The 20,108-nt window shown below is 35.4% G+C and overlaps 1 protein-coding gene across 1 annotated transcript; it reads right to left on the bottom strand.

Annotated features, from left to right (window-relative positions):
- Positions 1-321: 321 nt before the first annotated feature.
- Positions 322-14,669, bottom strand: LOC132544780 (lysosome membrane protein 2-like). The gene is made up of 13 exons (XM_060208426.1): positions 14,553-14,669; positions 11,387-11,544; positions 10,872-11,013; positions 9,073-9,282; positions 8,561-8,652; positions 7,949-7,998; positions 7,506-7,575; positions 7,023-7,195; positions 5,494-5,615; positions 5,005-5,078; positions 4,610-4,661; positions 1,513-1,673; positions 322-436 (listed from the first exon to the last, which is right to left on the bottom strand). Exons 1-13 carry the CDS (start codon positions 14,667-14,669, stop codon positions 322-324), a joined length of 1,536 nt encoding a protein of 511 aa, XP_060064409.1.
- Positions 14,670-20,108: the final 5,439 nt, after the last annotated feature.

Genomic DNA, 20,108 nt, shown 5'->3' with positions numbered 1-20,108 from the left:
TAAAAAAAAGAGATAAAAATGAAAGGTATATGACAAAATAAAAGTGAGGTGGTATCTTATGGAGTCATTTATTAATAATATCGATTTAGATGATTTTTTTAAAAACTATGATAAAAATGTAATGAGCAATAAGAAGTCTTATCAATATACATTCTGTACGTATCTTCATATTATATAACACTTACTTCAAATAATAACATAGTGAAACAAAAGAAAAGATTAAATTACATCAGGAAATATCTAAAACATATACACTATTTTGTAGAACATCACTTAAATAAATATTCATTTTCATATTCTAAATTGAAGAAGAGAAAGAGTTTATGAATCCTGTTCAGGAGCATGAACACGATCTCGGTTTTCATTAACTATTTCCGTCCTCGATTCAGGCTTATCATTGTTTGTCTTGCCAGCCATTCTCTTATAAGGTATTTTCCTGAAGACAAAACAACATAATTACATTAATCTTGCAGTATTTCCTCAACAAAATCAGTAATTGATATACAGATATATAACTTGCTGCTGGTAGGAAAACAATGACAAGGCTTTAATGTTTCTAGACATTATTTGTGACACTTCTTTGTTTATATTAGCAAGAAGTGATCTATAAACAAATATGCATGCAACATAGTTTGAATTGATACCGATAAGAAATATTCATCGTCTGTTTATAACTGAATAATCTAACTGTATCTAGAGACAATACGTCATTATCGTATGATGTAATTTCTGATATAATGTAGTCAAAGTTTACGATTTCTGTTGTATAATCAGTGCTTTACTTTCCATAGAGCATTTGTTTCAAAACAACATTTATGGGTTTGATTTTAAGTTATCTGCGGTGAGGATTACGTATATATACTATATATTCCTGTATCGTGTTTTATATATATATATATATACACTGATTTGTCTAGCTGAATCCTACACTTCCTGTGTCGTGTTATATATATATATATATATATATATATATATACACTGATTTGTCTAGCTGAGTCCTACACTTCATGTGTCGTGTTATATATATACACTGATTTGTCTAGCTGAATCCTACACTTCCTGTGTCGTGTATATATATATATATATATATATATATATATATATATACACTGATTTGTCTAGCTGAGTCCTACACTTCATGTGTCGTGTTATATATATACACTGATTTGTCTAGCTGAGTCCTACACTTCCTGTGTCGTGTTATATTAGTTTCAAGTCGAACAAATATTGCTTGAATTATGCTAACGTTCTATTACTTTCCAAGACCAATAAAAATGTCGATAGAAGGTCAGGATAATTTGGACAAAACACAAAAGTATCAAATTGGACATAAATATACCTATTTCAACATTTGTTATTATTTTTTTTCATTTTTTTTTTCTTTTGAATTGACAACCTCGTGTTAAATAACTAAAATAATCTATCGGTTCATTTAATATATCAATTTGATTTTTTTACTGTTGTTAACCATCAAGTTATTCGAGTGTTGTAAATGTTATGTCACGAACTCACCTGTTTCTGTCGTTACACTCCTTGACCATGAAGGTAACTACACACAGAGCTATGAGTGTCCCGAGTATTATTAACCCATACTGAACAGCCTGTGTAATCTTTATGGGAATATCAACCTTGGTTTTAAACATATTAGCCAGCTTCCCGTCTAGAGTAGCACTCTGTTGTAAAACGAATGATTTCATTACAGCTTCACTGACGAAGTATAGAAGTATATTAAATAGTGTTATTTTTCTCATCTTTGTGTTATTTTTCACCACCTCTACATATTAATTATATTATCTTAATTAATTAATACAATTAAAACAAAGAACGCATATCATCTATAAATTTGACCAATAGAAAATTGATATAAACACATAAAATGTAATAAGCATATTTCGCTAGTGTAGCTAATATTTCCGTATCTTTACTAATGCTACGCTCTCGTGTATATATACTCAACAAAAAAAAGAAAGGTTAACATATTTCCTTGGCGAATACCTGTAAATAAGTGAAAACAAAATGACGTTTGTGCAATATTAGAAAATGGTAATGTTTTACTTTACAAAATCCAAGGGGGTTACCAAAATCATTCAAGCGTGAAAGCCTGTATTAGCGAAAGAGCTGCATGAGGTTTTCTGCGACTAACTTGTAGCTTCGCTTGAATTTCATAAACATTCAAACTGACAACTGTTCCTTAGATCCTTAGGACTTAGAAATCACCGAATCTTGCTATCAACTTTATCATTATGCCCCGGCTGTCACAAGTACAGAGAGAAAGGGCTGTAGGCATGATCCAGGCTGGGGAGTCTCGCCGTCGAGTTGCACGGCATTTTGGTTGCAGTGTTAAGACAATTTGCCAGTTGGTAAATCGTTTAAACCAAACTGGGTCAACATCCGATCGTCCCCGAAGCGGCCAGGGATGACCGTCGTATACGATTGATACACTTGCGCAATCGATTCGTAACTGCAGTAGAGACTACAAGGACATTGTTTGGGCGTCGTGTGTCTCCCCAAATAGTCCGCAACAGGTTGAGGGCCTACCAATTGAAAGCGCGGCGTCCCTACACTGGACCCAATTTGTTGCGACGTCACCGTAATAATCGGCGTAACTGGACCCATGTTCACCGTCGTTGGGCCTTACGACAATGGAACAATGTTCTGTTTTCAGATGAGTCCAGGTTTTGTCTGCAACACGGTGACGGAAGGCGCAGAGTGTGGAGGCGACGAGGGGAGCGTTTTGCGAACTGCTGCGTCGCAGAACGGGACCGCTTTGGCGGCAGAAGTGTAATGGTTTGGGGTGGTATTTGTGAGGGGACTCGTACCAGGCTTGTTGTGTTAAATGGCAATTTAACCGGCATTCGATATCGGGACGAAATTTTAAGACCAGTGGTTCTGCAATTCTTAAGACGCCATGGCTTTGGCGCCATTTTCAACAGGATAACGCACCAGCGCACACCAGTCGCGTCAGCAGAACTTTCTTGTAGCAAATAACGTACAGGTGTTAGATTGGCCATCTAAATCACCTGATTTGTCACCGATTGAGCATGTCTGGGACGTTCTTGAGCGACGCGTGAGAGAACGTCAAACTTGCAGGGGCTGGCCCAAGCCTTGATCGCTGAAGGGAACAACATCTCTCCTCGAATTATCCGCCGGTTTACGAGTTCCATGCGACGACGCTGCAATGCTGTTTACTTCACAAAGAGTGGCCATACCCGTTACTTATGGTGTTACCTTTGAAATTGACCCCAACGTCCTTTACAGTCGAATAAAATCAACTGAACGCAAAGTTTTATAATGAACCATGACTGCAGTTTTATCAGAATTGATCAATTACTTTATTCGTGCATGATTGGTAAGGATTTATGAAGGGGTTTATCAATTAATCACAGAATAAAGTAGTGTTACCTTTCTTTATTTTTGTTTAGTATATTGGCCATACTCGTGAAATACATTTGTCACTACGGCGGACCCCTTTAACTATCACCTGTATATTTGTTTCACTTTGTCCATTCCCTAAAGATAATGGAATAATGTTGCGGAAATATTTTTAATGAAAAAGATAATCAAATAGTGGTTAGGGTATCAAAGTTCGACAGCAGGACTAGATTAACAGGGCAGGATAGGAGGACTAGATTAACAGGGTAGGATAGGAGGACTAGATTAACAGGGTAGTATAGGAGGACTAGATTAACAGGGTAGTATAGGAGGACTAGATTAACAGGGTAGGATAGGAGGACTAGATTAACAGGGTAGTATAGGAGGACTAGATTAACAGGGTAGGATAGGAGGACTAGATTAACAGGGTAGTATAGGAGGACTAGATTAACAGGGTAGGATAGGAGGACTAGATTAACAGGGTAGGATAGGAGGACTAGATTAACAGGGTAGTATAGGAGGACTAGATTAACAGGGTAGGATAGGAGGACTAGATTAACAGGGTAGGATAGGAGGACTAGATTAACAGGGTAGTATAGGAGGACTAGATTAACAGGGTAGGATAGGAGGACAACAGATAAATAGTGGTTAGGGTATCAAGGTTAGACGGCAGGACTAGATTAACAGGGTAGGATAGGAGGACAACCGGTCATGAAGTGGTTAGGCCTGAAGGTTGAAGAGCAGGACTAGATTAATAGAGATAGCGAGACAACAGGATAAAAAACTTAAGATAGGCGGACAACCATATGAGTGGTGTCTAGCTGAATGAGAAATGTGCACAATGAAATCGACTTTACCCAAACTTACTGTAGTTTACGGATACTAATGTGTCGACATTAGCAATGTTAGATACGTAACAAAGTCATTCACATCCTCAAAAATCCAGCAGTTACGAAAACTAGCGATCTTTAGTAATCGCAATCCCTTGAATTCCTGACTTATAAACATGTACATTAATTCAACTGATACATGAAAACTAGGAAATTTATTGAAATATGAGGCAACGCACCCCCAACCCCCAACCCCCCCCCCCAACCCCCAATCTTAAAGTGATGCAAAAAATTATTAGTTGCTTATAGAAATCGTTATATGAGTTAGTTCCAGTTTTAGACATTAACTGTTTTAAGTCTAGTTTATCCGGAATAATTTACTAGTCGCTCCCATTATTATAACTTACCTCATTTAGCCACAAAATTGGATAGACAAGACGGTTAAAGTTTTTGGTGGCACTGTAACAGCAATGATAAATAGGTAACACTGTGTAGTACCGCTATAACATGTGCTATTACAATCATTACTAATATTATTATTATATAAAAACAGTAAGATTTGTGTCCATGTTATTAGATATGTAAGATCTAATTTACCTTGTATATTACCGTAATTACAAGTGTTATAATTATCATCATCATCATCATCATTATCATTATATAAAAACAGCAAGATTTGTGTCTATGGTATTAGATATAGAAACACTGTCCTGTAACAATATTCTTTATGCCAATATTAACTTAATAAGCGACCACGGGAAATACGTCCATATGTATTTCCTTATATGGTATTCATACTTACCTGATGTGGCTAATATTATGTATGAACAAATTGACCTGAAGCCTCTTGTCTATATTCATAACGATGCCGGTGTGCTGTGGGAAAATTGGAGCAATGACATAGATATAGTACACGCGGTTTTCAAATACATACGCAAGCCTTAGAATCATATTGTAATTGTTTAATTCAAAACACTATTTTTATAATAAAAAACAGAATATCGAAAAAATAACTTCTAAACTATTACAAAACAGCATTACAAAAGCATGTTTACAATCTACTTTATATTATTATTATATTCATAATGATATAGTTTAATTTCATAATGCCAGTAATGTAATAGATGGCTTCATCACCGCACGGGCTTTATTTTATGAACGGATTAACAGCAGCGGCTCTGGGGAACAAAGAATTAATTCACGTATGCAATGATAGATATACGCTTGAAATCTATGTAATTATAGTATTGGAATCGTCGTCATTTAGAAAAGATAGCAAGGCTCGAGTTACCGGTTCTACATCAATGTTAGTTTGGTGTTCCCCAGGTATAGGGTTAAGTCCTTCCACAGCCTGTTGTACAGATGGATCAGCTGCGTAGAAGTGGGGCTGAGAACCAACTATTGGTGCGAACTCTGAAAATACGTTTACATTGCATGGATGAAAACATCTTTTTTTTATCCACTGATGCTTGCGTTTTTGGTCACGTTGAATGAATGTAAAATTGTAATAACAATGAGTATGATTCCACCAAGCGACCCACAAGTGCTTAATCCTCCTTCCACTAGGCTCCCTCCTCAATCCCACCCCCACCCCACACCTTGATAGATGCATTTACTTAGCTTCAATTATTGCTATACTACTTTCATGCATTCAAATAGATGGCAATGTCAGTGTCATTCACGGTAATATGACATTAATTGATTACACTTTTTATAGTGAAAATAGCCCTATACTATTCATGACGTCATAATAACTAATCTTGCTGGTGTTTACAGCTGCTCACGAATAGGAGATGCAGTAGTAAGCAACTTTGTTTAGATTGAGTATGTCTCTAATCGCCATATAAAACTAAAACTTAGTATCCCAGTTACAGAACACAAATGACGTCATGGTGGCTCTTTAACAAGAGGGCCATGGCCCTTCACGGTCATCTGACAATTCACGGGTGGACTGACAGACCTCACAATTTGCTGATGGTGGTTTAACAAATCTTGAGCATTCCTCGAAAGTATCAGAAACTCATAAATGGTAAGCTTTATTCATGAAAAACAGTTGTGTAAACACATTACAAAATGGCTACTGTGGCTACCATTCGTTTTGACCAGGCTGAAGAAATAACACACACACATTTTTCTCCTTAACAAATTAAACACTGCAACTTTTCTCAGTGGTGTGAATGAATGTAGTTCAGACAATTTGTTCAAGTTATGTTAGAATTTGAACCAGACCGAAAATTAAGACTTGGTCAGGACAACTTCAGTATCACTTCATGCAAGTTTGATAGCATTGCCACTGCCTTATAATGTTTCAGGCCAGATTTGGGTGAAATCCATCCATTAATTGAGATAGAGTAGCGTTTTGAAGCAAAATGATATATAAAGTTGTTTTATGAGGCCCGCACCTAAACCCATAGGCGCCGAATAAACTTTCTAAATTTCAATAACAATTTATCAACCCAAATGATGTTTCAGGCTAAATTTGGTTAACATCTGCCGAGGGAAAGGGAGTTCGGCAAAATATTCCATTCAAGTCCATTCAAGTATTAAAGAAGAGTGTTTTGAATCAAACTATTGTCTAACTTCCCTATTTGGGCCCATCCACCGATCCCTGGGTGATCGAATCATTTATTTTTTAAATTAAGAAATTATTCCCCATTCTAAATGATGTTTCAGACCAAATTTGGTTGAAATACAGCTTGACGTTAAGCAGGACTAATGTTTTAAAGGACAAGTCTACAGCCGGCGCACGGCGACGAACGGCGCACAATAGTAATAGGTCGACTTGACCCTTCGGGTTAGATGACCTAAAAAAACACTTGCCTTCTTTGCAATTGCTGACGTTGAGCAGACCCGCAGGTAAACAATTATCCGCATTTGGAGTACAGAAGCCATCGTTCTCAGACAAGGCTTCAAACACACGATCTGGGAGGACAAAGCTGTACAGGTCAACACCACGTAATGTCTTCATTTCCTTGTAGTATAGATACAGAGACCTAAGAAAAGATAACTCTGAAATTCCTGAATACAATCAGGATTGGTAAAGAGGTTTAGTTTGATGATACCAGGAATCACAGATAATCATTTTAAAACCTTTTCACATGTTTGCGAAAATTCACATTTGGAATTGATGAGTTGGACAGATATTCATTCACCATCTATGCAGATGAAAGCCTATTGGAAATGATATGCTTAACGCCTTTTGCTTGCAACGGGGAAAATGAAGGATAAAAAATACGCAACATTGGGAAAAAAAGGAATATATTATATAGATATTTCAGGGTGTGGTATATTCTTTATTCATACCTGCAAATGTCCGTTTGGAACACATACATTGTCCAAGATTTGTCAACAAATGGCGGAAAAAACGTTCCATCTGTAAGGTATGTTATTTAAAAATCTGAGTGTTTTGACGCATTTGCTCTTAAAGGAGGAATTAAAACAAAGCCCATGTTTTGTGCATTCAAAGTTTAAATATGCATAACAATGTTCACAATGGGACGAAGAAACGGAAAGTGGTCTCTTAATATGATAGAGGTATTACAGAGAATACTGCAAATTCATTTTCTTTAACAGCTGTTAACTTTCTAAATTCATAACAATTTTTAAGCAACTTAAAACCATACATAAGACACGGCCAGGTATTCCACATTTCAATATCATATAATGAAAAGTAGGATATCTTAGTTACTAAGAATTAAAAAAGCACCGAGTCAAATAATTCTACAGAATATGAAATCTAGTTTTACCCGTGCCATTGATCATTCTTGCTCTGTCTGTAGACCAGTACGGAAGCCTCCTTTAAATGACAACAAAAAGATGAACGAATATGACAGGTTAGGAAAGATATATCATAAATCGCATAATTCATCAAAGTGGTGCAATGTCAGGAATTCAATGATAACACTTCTATCAAAACCATGTCTTTAATCAATATTTGAACAGATAAATATTGTTTCACGGTAAACATGTCTACTTTGCTTCCTAAAAACAAGTACAACAAAATGGCGTCAAGGGAGAATAAATTTAACGCCATAATTTTAAAACGTAACATGGTCATGCATCAACTCGTATCATGTTGTAACAAGCCAACTGGAACCATCCATCTCCATCAAAGACTGTTTTCTAACATCGCGTTATCGTTTACCCGATAAATGGAAATCAGATATCACTATGGCTTCCTCGAATTCCACTGTAGAGGGATGTACCTTACTATATTGCACTCCGTATGTTCTGCTTCATTTCACATGTATGCAATAAAATACAATGCAAACGTATGCAGTAATTTCAAAAAGGATTTTAATATCCATTTACTAACTTATTCATTTGGAATTTTAAGAATGGAATATATCAATGCTTACGTCAATCCATTCCATTTGTTGATGATGGCCAACTTGCTGATGTCATCACCTCCCGAATGTATGTTGTAGAGTCCATCATCAGTGTCGTTCGTCTGAAATAAAAGATAGATTATTTACATAGACAAAGTTGTCAGGTGACCTCTGATTGTTCAGTATAGTTATCGTTACATCATGTTAATTCTGTAAAAGGTAAACCGCAATGATATTTGAGAAAAGTAATTTGCTCTGAGATCTCCATATACTATTTTATTAGTTATTAGCTATTAGATATGTCGGTAAAATCAAGCCTTCGTGTCAAAGACCAATCGTTATGAAGCCATTTTGTGAAAATTATTTATTTTAGTTATTCACGTCACACAAAATGAAAATGTTGAACCAACGTTTTGCTAACCCAATGAAGTATTATGTGATTTTTTTTATGATGATGAATACAGCAACAATATGACGTAATTGAAAAATGTATTGTACTGAAACAGCACTCTTTGTATATAAATTAATATCACTAAATTTACCCCGTAAAAGAGCCCTATTTTGTCGTCAATAGAGATGTTGTATCGCCCCACAATGTCCTTGGCCGCCTTTAGGAGTGGATCCTCGTAGCCCCAGGCGATATCTCTCACACTATATTGCTGAAACAGGTCACTGTCTTTCGTAGCTTTGAGGACTAAGTCGACGAGTTCCTGAACCCAGGGGTACTCAAAGCGGACCATGTTACCTACCGTCTGTCACAATGAAACAGAAGTTATTTCATATTGAATGGTGTTAAAAATGGTTTTAGTCCGATATGAATTAGAATATTTACAGTAGAACTTTAAGCAACCGACGAGTAGCTCAACACCTTTTGGATATCGAAGTACCCTATGGGACAAATGAGGTTACAAAAGTACTTACTTTCAAGCCCCAGGTTACATGTTCAGAAAAATCGTTAAAGGACCTGGAATCTTGAAAGTAAACTGCTTTGAAAATAAGACGTGGATTTCTTGCTTGTAAACGTACCTTGGCTTTTTCTCGAGATTGTTCATTCGGTCATTTTTATAATCTATCTTGCAGATTAATATTAAAACACAGCAATGCTTCTTGGTGATTTTGATAAAACTTTTAACGTACCAGCAACCTTGAAACCTAATACCCATTTGTCTTTTATTTTCATTATATTCATTAAGGATGTTCTCTTTTGAGAAGTATTAAACTGTTTTCCGATGACGATTTTTTGAAGTTTTGTCTTAGAAAGTAGATTAAAAACAAAAACAATAAAAAATAATAATATGTTGCTGCACTACGTTTTCCAGTACAAGCGTCAGAATATGTATAACAGAAAATAATACATTTTCACGTATTCTTCTTATTTTTTCCTGAATAACAAGCATTCCGTCTTATTTTCACGGCAACCTATTTAGAAATATTTTTTTCGCTTTTATTGGAAAATAATGATACGCTTTCATTTGCTTCAACGAGTTTCAAAAAGCATAACAACCATAAAATGAAAATGTTCGAAAATGACCTAAATCTTTTATTTGACTATTTTCGAGTATTCAACTTTTTTTAATAATACTTCATATTAAGACAGAGAAATTTTCGATGATGCTTTTTCAGGGGGAAACTGTGCTTTATGTTTTTGCAATTATCGCCCTAAAAGGTAGCTTTTCCAAAATCAAGAAACAGGCTAAATTATTTGTTTTCAGGTCCCAAGAATCCGCAGAATTAATGAAACTGAAATCTGTGATTGGCGGTGATAATTCATGCAAAATTTAGTTGAAATCTGATTTATACTCATAAGGAGTACCTTGGCAACCAGGAAACGTTGTTATTGTTGACGCTATTAATCGAATCACGCCGTCAAATACAACGTCAAAAAGAGTAGCACAAAAGCGAAATTTCTTCAAAACGTCTTAAAATTGCCATGTTTAGGTACAACTCTAAATAACAAAGTTTATAAGACTATAAAAGTAAATGATATTATGTTGGAATTCATTTTATATTGAATAAAGTCTTACTTCCGGTCAAGACATCAGAGGATTGCATCCATAGAAATTACGCACCATCAGCAAGATGTGCATTAGAGTGTGTAGAGGTAACATAATTGATAGACGACGTGGAGCGTCCTTATATACTTGTGTTAATATTAAAGTTAAGGAATGGTAAGTCTATAAATAAATAGACTTTCAAAATCGTAGCCAATCATATCGTTTGTAAAATATGACTGCCAAATAATGTCTCCAAGATGATAAATGAAGCACAATAAAAAGTTCTTTGCGGTAATATTCTCTCATATAACACTGACCGAGGGTAAAGGTGAATAAAACTGATATACCATTAAAGGAACATTAGCGGTTGTGAATTTGTCACTGTCCGGACCACAAGACTTGCTCCGATCAAACGTGTACCAGTGAAGTTGTCGGTATGTGATTGTGCCGTTTGGTTCAAACGTGATGTTGTACTTCTTCCGGTGTTCCCTAGAAGCACACAGAGTAAAATTATATAAGCCCTATTGAATAAATGCTCTGCACCGTTGGGAATCATTGGTTGATGATTAAAACATGTATATTATAACTAGTTAGTTGAGTAAATTGTATTTGGGAAAGGTTGAATAACATGCTACATATAACGTCGTTTTTAACGACAACACAATAAGCATTGTATTGATTAGATTTAAAAGAAAAAAAAAAAAAAAAAAAAAAACCAAAAAAACAAAACAAAACAAAAAACAAAAAAAGTCTATGTTTTAACATCAATGTTGACATAATCATTAGTTAATACTCTAGTTTAAATGATCTGGTTCACGTCACATTTTAGAATCGCATTTCTTTCTGAATGCACGTGCATTACCTGTATGTATATGGTCCCCTCTGTACAACATACGGTTTGGCTCCTGCAATGACCTCTAGGGGATTTACAAGGTCAAATACCCATAACTGGTAATACACGGGTATAGGTGGAACTACCCAGTCATCATAGGTCAGCGAACCTTTTACCAGAGGCACATCCTGTCATAATGGGGAAAAAAGTTTCTTACTTCCAGTGTTAATCTTTAAAGAAATGATTATTTGATTTTAAACTCGAAAAAAACAAAATGGCAAATATATTTGTGACATTTATAAACCACGTCTTCTCGGCAAACAAAAATTTGAAATGAAAATCCAACATCAACATTGAATTAACATATCAAGGTTCTGAGCCTCACGCATTTCCCTGTAGGATGGTAAACCGCACCACAACATGGTGGTTTGGCTACTTTCGTGTAGCACCACCACACTCTGTTGGAGAGACAACCACCACCCATTTGTTGGTCATACCGCCAAAACGGAGTATAGAGCCGTGAAAAAAATGTTGTCCTGGATGACCAATCTGACGAATAGATTGAAGAGATGGTGACTCGTTATGGAAGACTCCTCCTCCTTCTATGAAACGCTGGGTGAAAGAATTCTAGAGAGAAGAAGGTTGCTTAGATGATGGTGACACCAGGTCAGGATGCCATCAACATTGCACACAGACTAGAGATGGAAAACTGCCGTCGTACTTTATGAGTTAGAGAAAGAAACGGGACTTCGTGACAATGGTATATCGAGATGTGAGAGGAAAAGTCTTGTAATATCATATATATATATATCTTTGTCAATAAAAATCCAAAACCAAAAATAGCATGGAATGGAAACACGCCAAATTTCGAAAGAAAGAGATGGTCCATCAAGAAAGTTTTAGCGACCACGTTTTCTCAAGACCTAGTTCAAGCATCTTTCACTGTTTTCCCGGACTGGAAAAATACTTTCAGGACGGAGACTGGAGGATGGTGATGATGAAGCGAATGCTGCTGTGGAAGACTAGGTGACCCAGACGTTGCTCTTTACCAATCGGGTATCAATGCCTGGTAAACTAGACGAATCAAGTGTCTATTTTAAAAACATAAAACAGTTAAATACAAGTGACTTTCTTAACTGTGTATGTATTGACCGTTTTTGTCAGGGGACGTGCCGATGTTTTGATAAAAATTGATTTCGAGACAACGAATGACTTTCCAATTAAAGGGACTGAAAAAACACTTCGGCTCATACGAAATTTCGGCTCGATAAATTTCAAGTCACCCGATCTAGAATTACAAAGAAATAGAAGGGAAAATTCGGAACATGTAAATTATTTCGACTCAAACGATTTCGAGGCGACAACTTTCAACTCTATCTTACTCTTTCTGTGTGATATCATTTAACATTTAGAAGTATTAGACATGTGTACAAAGGCAATGGAAGGTAGGTATCCTGTTGACTGTGTCTATATGAACTATCAATATGCTTTTGATACGGTTCATCATAGGAGGTTGATGAGTAAACTATATTACATACAGGATTGAGCAGAAGAACTGATACGGTGGATAGACAGCTTCCTGTCGCTAAGGAAATTGAAGGTAGACATAAATGAATTGAGTCGGTTCTATATGGACAGAAGTTACTTCAGGAATTCCTCAGGGGTCTGTATTTGAGCCGTTATTGTTTGTTATATTTATCAATGACCTGTTTAGCACAGTGGACTAGTGGAGATATATTTATTTGCAGATGTCTCTAAATTTTCAGGGTGTTAAACAATAGTTTATTGGCTGACTAACACAGACAATTGTTTATTGACTCACTAACATAGATAATAGTTTATTGACTCACTAACACAAACAATAGTTTATTGGCTGACTAACACAGACAATTGTTTATTGACTCACTAACATAGATAATAGTTTATTGACTCACTAACACAAACAACAGTTTATTGGCTCACTAACACAGACAATTGTTTATTGGCTCACAAACACAGACAATATTTTATTGACTCACTAACATAGATAATAGTTTATTGACCCACTGATACAGATATTAGTTTATTGACTCACTAACACAGACAATTGTTTATTGACTCACTAACACAGACAAATGTTTATTGACTCCTTAACACAAACAATACTTATTGACTCACTAACATGAACAATAGTTTATTGGTCCACTAACACAGATAATAGTTTATTGACTCACTAACACAAACAATAGTTTATTGGCCCACTAACACAAACAATAGTTTATTGGCTCACTAACACAAACAATAGTTTATTGACCCACTAACACAGACCATTGTTTATTGACTCACTAACACAAACAATTGTTTATTTACTCACTAACACAGACTTCAGTTTATGTCTCACTAACACAAACAATAGTTTATTGGCCCACTAACACAAACAATAGTTTATTGACCCACTAACACAGACAATTGTTTATTGACTCACTAATATAAACAATAGTTTATTGGCCCACTAACATAGATGATAGTTTATTGACTCACTAACACAGACTACAGTTTATGTCTCACTAACACAAGCAATAGTTTATTGACCCACTAACACAGACAATTGTTTATTGACTCACTAACACAAACAATTGTTTATTTACTCACTAACACAAACAATAGTTTATGTCTCACTAACACAAACAGTAGGTTATTGACTCACTAACACAGACAAGTGTTTATTGACTCATTAACACAGATAATAGTTTGTTGACCCACTAACATAGATAATAGTTTATTGACTCACTAACATAGATAATAATTTATTGACTCACTAACACAGACAATTGTTTATTGACTCACTAATATAAACAATAGTTTATTTCCCCACTAACATAGATTATAGTTTATTGACTCACTAACACAGACTACAGTTTATGTCTCACTAACACAAACAATTGTTTATTGCCTCACTAACACAAACAATAGTTTACTGACTCACTAACACAGACAATTGTTTATTGACTCACTAACACAGATGATAGTTTATTGACCCACTAACACAAATAATACTTTATTGACACATAAACATATACTATAGTTTATTGACTCACTAACACAGGGATGGTTCACTAACTTACTTACACAGGCAGTTGTTCTCTTATTGACTCGCTAACACACATGATGAGTTATTAACTCACTAACATAGAGAATGGTCCAGCGAAACACTAACCTTTGCAACGGTTTGGTGTATGATATGCTTGAAAACTGGAATCAAAACACATCCTGTCGCAAGCAGAAATATTCCGACCGATAGACACAGAGCTCTTTTCACCCTGGGAAGAACCATGCTACAAAAGCAGCACAAATAATCACAAGTTTCAACGCAAATAGAGGCCATTACAACAATTCGACACGGCAAACTATATGACAGATGTAGCGAGTGTATACAATCGTGTGTTACTGATGTCACTTATCAGGCTGGACCGTTATATAAAATCGGTACATTATCAGTGATAACCACAATCTGTAATCAAATTTATACAATGGTCAGATTGTGATATCAATAGAAACTGAAAGATAACTTTGTTTATCCACTATTTATAGCATATTAAAGACAAAAACCGCAACCTCGATAAAATAATGGTAAAACACGAAAAATACGGATGTCATCGAAATGTACAAGGAGAATAATACTAGTATTTCTGCGGAAGGGTAAACGTCTTCTGATTCATCGACGTGAGATTATAAATCCAATATATTCATTCATTTCTACCCTTGATGATAGCGCCCTGTTTGATAGGTTAATCCGTCTTTGTTTGAATGTAAGCATTATGTCAACTCATATTAGCCATTTTCATTTTTGTCTCTTCAGTGTTGTGACACTGCCATTTATCCAATACAACACAGCAAAAAGTAACAGCAATGTGAAAAGACGTAGAAATATCTAACACATTTTATCTTTGATATACTGATATTAAATGCCGAGAGATATATAACATTTCTGTTTCTAAACACGTTACACTTGACATTTAAAACAACCATTCTAGTGAAACTTCCGAACAGGGTAAAGCACCCACTATTTTAATGTGCAGTACATTAAATTTGGTTTCTTAACGCAATTTATAACTTTTTCTCTACATATTCTGTTAAAAAGTACACCCGACAGCTTGAAATTACAACAAATCTTTTTGGTCAAATTGAAAAACGCATATAAAGAAAAGAGTAATCCTAATTTATTTCATTAACAATAAAAGTGTGTTTAGTGTGCCAGCTGATAAGAAATTCATCGTAGATATAAATATATACCAGAATAAGTATTCAACGATTTTCACATTATATATCTGTATCGTTTCTACTTTCATTTGTACTAGTGCCGAGGAGCATAGCAGCAAAGACGCTACAAGACACAAGTGAGAAGAATGTCTAGCAGGAGGAGAAAAGTGGTCTCCGTAAATTGTTCACAATTATAACGGCACCAGTCTGGGTACCAGTGGCGGCCGTCGGAGGTTTGGTAGCTGCTCCATTCCAAGCGATAGGGGATTCGGTAGAAGACGGTGAGAAATCAGACAGCGCCGCAAAAGCCATTGGTACACTGCCAGGAAATGTGGTTGGAAGGACGGTTACCAACCCGTTCAAAGCCATTGGCAAAATTGGCGAGGCTATGTGGGACGATGACTAGATAGTAGGTGTGTTATTTTTTCAATGCAAACTTGATAAAAGAATACGTATCCTTTCATTTAGTTAATTGGATACTGGGTAGTGGAAGGTTATCTTTGAAATGCATATTACTTGTTTTGAATTCTGACAAATTGCGTTTGAGTTCAATTTGCTTATGAATAGGAACCCCAATATGCACCAACACTTGAAAAGCGATAAAAAATCGAGTTACCGCTGTGATACCAGGAATAACTTTGAACAACTTATCCAACAGTGTTCAGGTCTTTTTCTGCATAATATGATGAAGATAATCGAAACCTAATCACATAGCAGACATAACCAATTTTAACTTGAATTTGTACACCATCATTTCATTGCCCTGATCGAAAATGTCAGTGATTACAACTAGATTTTCTTTCTATTACAGATGAAGATTAACCAGGTTCATTAGAGCTGGAGTGTTTTCTGTTTGTCCAGATTGCTTATTTCAAACACAATCATAACACATATATGTCTTCTATCAAACACTGGAACGAAACCGTAATGAATGTAGCTGACGTGTATCAGGGAGGAAACGGCCGGGAAAAAGTCGTAGATGGTGATTTAATTGTGGACTTTCTGTTAACATTGTTTGGATTCACCAATTTAAATAGACTCGAGAACTAACGACATGATTTTGTTTTGACTTTTAATTGACACTAAACTATAAATTTTACACAGAAGTTTTAAACCAGCTGGCTAACTGAAAAGTGAAATTGAAAACTACATATAAAGAATAGAGTAATCCTAATTTATTTCAAGAACAAATGTGTGTTAAGTGTGCCAGGTGATACGAAATGCATCGTATATATTAATATACATCGGAATAAGTATTCAATGATTTTCACATTATATATAATTTGAAAGATTTAAATATGAAAGACATTTCCACGTCTCCAATATCTACAGCATTAGAATGGTTCCTATATTTCACAAATCATTTAGATTTTTCACTGATGACTCAGAGTAATGTGTATATTGATAGCTGATGATCTTACATAAAACTATTTTATCAGAAAGTGTATTCATTACAACAAAATCCTTTATTTCCTTGATGATAACATTCTGTTATATAGCTTAATACCACTTTGCTTGAATCAGAGCATTAAATTGAGCTCGAATTAGCCATTTTCGTTTTGTCTTCATTGTGATAATACCATCTTGAGTTTTGAATGTATCCATTTTACCGCATATTGATCACATCATTGGTTGTTAATACAAAATGTACATCAATCCAATAATAAAAAAATAACTTCATCTTCTTTTTCAAAAAGATGGACAGAGAAGGGAAAATTTGTGCTTCGCTGTCGGACTACATGGTGAGAATGTATTTACTGAAGTCAACAATACACCCAAAAAATATATTTTCTGAATTCCGGCATATCGATGTTGTTTGTCTAATATAACACAGGTAACAGCAATGTTTGAAAATGTTAAAAATACATTGTCTATGCTAAGCAAATAACACGAGGAGAGACTGGAAATATCTCTCATGGAATGACCACTACTTCCAGACCAAACACATCAGGAGCGATTAAACCTAATTTGGTCTCGTAAAATATTTTATAACTTTCTCTCTCCATATTCTCTACAGACATACATTTTGATCAAAGTTGAGTAGACCTTCGACTAACCGATGATGACTTATGTAGGTATGTTTAAGCACAATACATTACAGAGATTAAATTTAAATCTACGTCGTGTCTTGGATGGACGAACATTACTACGCATCGCGCCTTTTACCTGGAATCGTTACCAAAAATACAATAAATGGAAATCCTATCGTTACTACTTTCATTTGTATTAGTTCCGAGGAGCATAGAAGCAAAGACAATACAAGACACAAGTGAGAAAAATGTCTAGCAAGGGAGAGAAAAGTGGTCTCCGTAAATTGTTCACAATTATAACGGCACCAGTCTGGGTACCAGTGGCGGCCGTCGGAGGTTTGGTGGCTGCTCCATTCCAGGCGATAGGGGATTCGGTAGAAGACGGTGAGAAATCAGACAGCGCCGCAAAAGCCATTGGTACACTGCCAGGAAATGTGGTTGGAAGGACGGTTACCAACCCGTTCAAAGCCATTGGCAAAATTGGCGAGGCTATGTGGGACGATGACTAGATAGTAGGTGTGTTATTTTTTCAATGCGAACTTGATAAAAGAATACGTATCCTTTCATTTAGTTAATTGGATACTGGGTAGTGGAAGGTTATCTTTGAAATGCATATTACTTGTTTTGAATTCTGACAAATTGCGTTTGAGTTCAAATAATTTGCTTATGAATAGGAACCCCAATATGCACCAACACTTGAAAAGCGATAAAAAATCGAGTTACCGCTGTGATACCAGGAATAACTTTGAACAACTTATCCAACAGTGTTCAGGTCTTTTTCTGCATAATATGATGAAGATAATCGAAACCTAATCACATAGCAGACATAACCAATTTTAACTTGAATTTGTACACCATCATTTCATTGCCCTGATCGAAAATGTCAGTGATTACAACTAGATTTTCTTTCTATTACAGATGAAGATTAACCAGGTTCATTAGAGCTGGAGTGTTTTCTGTTTGTCCAGATTGCTTATTTCGAACACAATCATAACACATATATGTCTTCTATCAAACACTGGAACGAAATTGTAATGAATGTAGCTGACGTGTATCGGGGAGGAAACGGCCGGGGAAAAGTCGTAGATGGTGATTTAATTGTGGATTTTCTGTTAACATTGTTTGGATTCACCAATTTAAATAGACTCGAGAACTAACGACATGAACTTGTTTTGACTTTAAATTGACACTAAACTATAAATTTTACACAGTTTTAAACCAGCTGGCTAACTTAAAAGTGAAATTGGAAACTGCATATAAAGAATAGAATAATCCTAATTTATTTCAAGAACAAATGTGTGTTAAGTGTGCCAGGTGATACGAAATGCATCGTATATATTAATATACATCGGAATAAGTATTCAATGATTTTCACATTAAATATAATTTGAAAGATTTAAATATGAAAGACATTTCCACGTCTCCAATATCTACAGTATTAGAATGGTTCCTATATTTCACAAATCATGTTAGATTTTTTACTGATGACTCAGTTATGTGTATATTGATAGCTGATGATCTTAAATAAAACTATTTTATCAGAAAGTGTATTCATTACAACAAAATCCTTTATTTCCTTGATGATAACATTCTCTTATATAGCTTAATACCACTTTGCTTGAATCAGAGCATTAAATTGAGCTCGAATTAGCCATTTTCGTTTTGTCTTCATTGTGATAATACCATCTTGAGTTTTGAATGTATCCATTTTACCGCATATTGATCACATCATTGGTTGTTAATACAAAATGTACATCAATCCAATAATAAAAAATAACTTCATCTTCTTTTTCAAAAAGATGGACAGAGAAGGGACAATTCGTGCTTCGCTGTCGGACTACATCGTGAAAATGTATTTAATGAAGTCAACAATACACCCAAAAAATATATTTTCTGAATTCCGGCATATCGATGTTGTTTGTCTAATATAACACAGGTAACAGCAATGTTTGAAAATGTTAAAAATACATTGTCTATGCTAAGCAAATAACACGAGGAGAGACTGGAAATATCTCTCATGGAATGACCACTACTTCCAGACCAAACACATCAGGAGCGATTAAACCTAATTTGGTCTCGTTAAATATTTTATAACTTTCTCTCTCCATATTCTCTACAGACATACATTTTGATCAAAGTTGAGTAGACCTTCGACTAACCGATGATGACTTATTTAGGTATGTTTAAGCACAATACATTACAGAGATTAAATTTAAATCTACGTCGTGTCTTGGATGGACGAACATTACTACGCATCGCGCCTTTTACCTGGAATCGTTACCAAAAATACAATAAATGGAAATCCTATCGTTACTACTTTCATTTGTATTAGTTCCGAAGAGCATAGCAACAAAGACAATACAAGACAAAAGTGAGAAAAATGTCTAGCAAGGGAGAGAAAAGTGGTCTCCGTAAATTGTTCACAATTATAACGGCACCAGTCTGGGTACCAGTGGCGGCCGTCGGAGGTTTGGTGGCTGCTC

This window comes from Ylistrum balloti, unplaced genomic scaffold (genome assembly GCF_031769215.1).
Source record: "Ylistrum balloti isolate Yb309-2 unplaced genomic scaffold, AGI_CSIRO_Ybal_v1 Utg369808, whole genome shotgun sequence".
Lineage (NCBI taxonomy): Eukaryota > Metazoa > Mollusca > Bivalvia > Pectinida > Pectinidae > Ylistrum > Ylistrum balloti.
This window is presented reverse-complemented; position numbering and strand designations above follow the sequence as displayed.

What these genes read in the sequence shown, in the direction of transcription:
- LOC132544780 (XM_060208426.1), bottom strand. Translation starts at nt 14,669, where the DNA reads ATGGTTCTTCCCAGGGTGAAAAGAGCTCTGTGTCTATCGGTCGGAATA. An exon ending in AACAAATGGAATGGATTGAC is followed by an intron (nt 7,999 to 8,560) that starts GTAAGCATTGAT and finishes TGTCATTTAAAG; the next exon opens with GAGGCTTCCGTACTGGTCTA. An exon ending in CAATTTTGTGGCTAAATGAG is followed by an intron (nt 1,674 to 4,609) that starts GTAAGTTATAAT and finishes GTTTTACAACAG; the next exon opens with AGTGCTACTCTAGACGGGAA.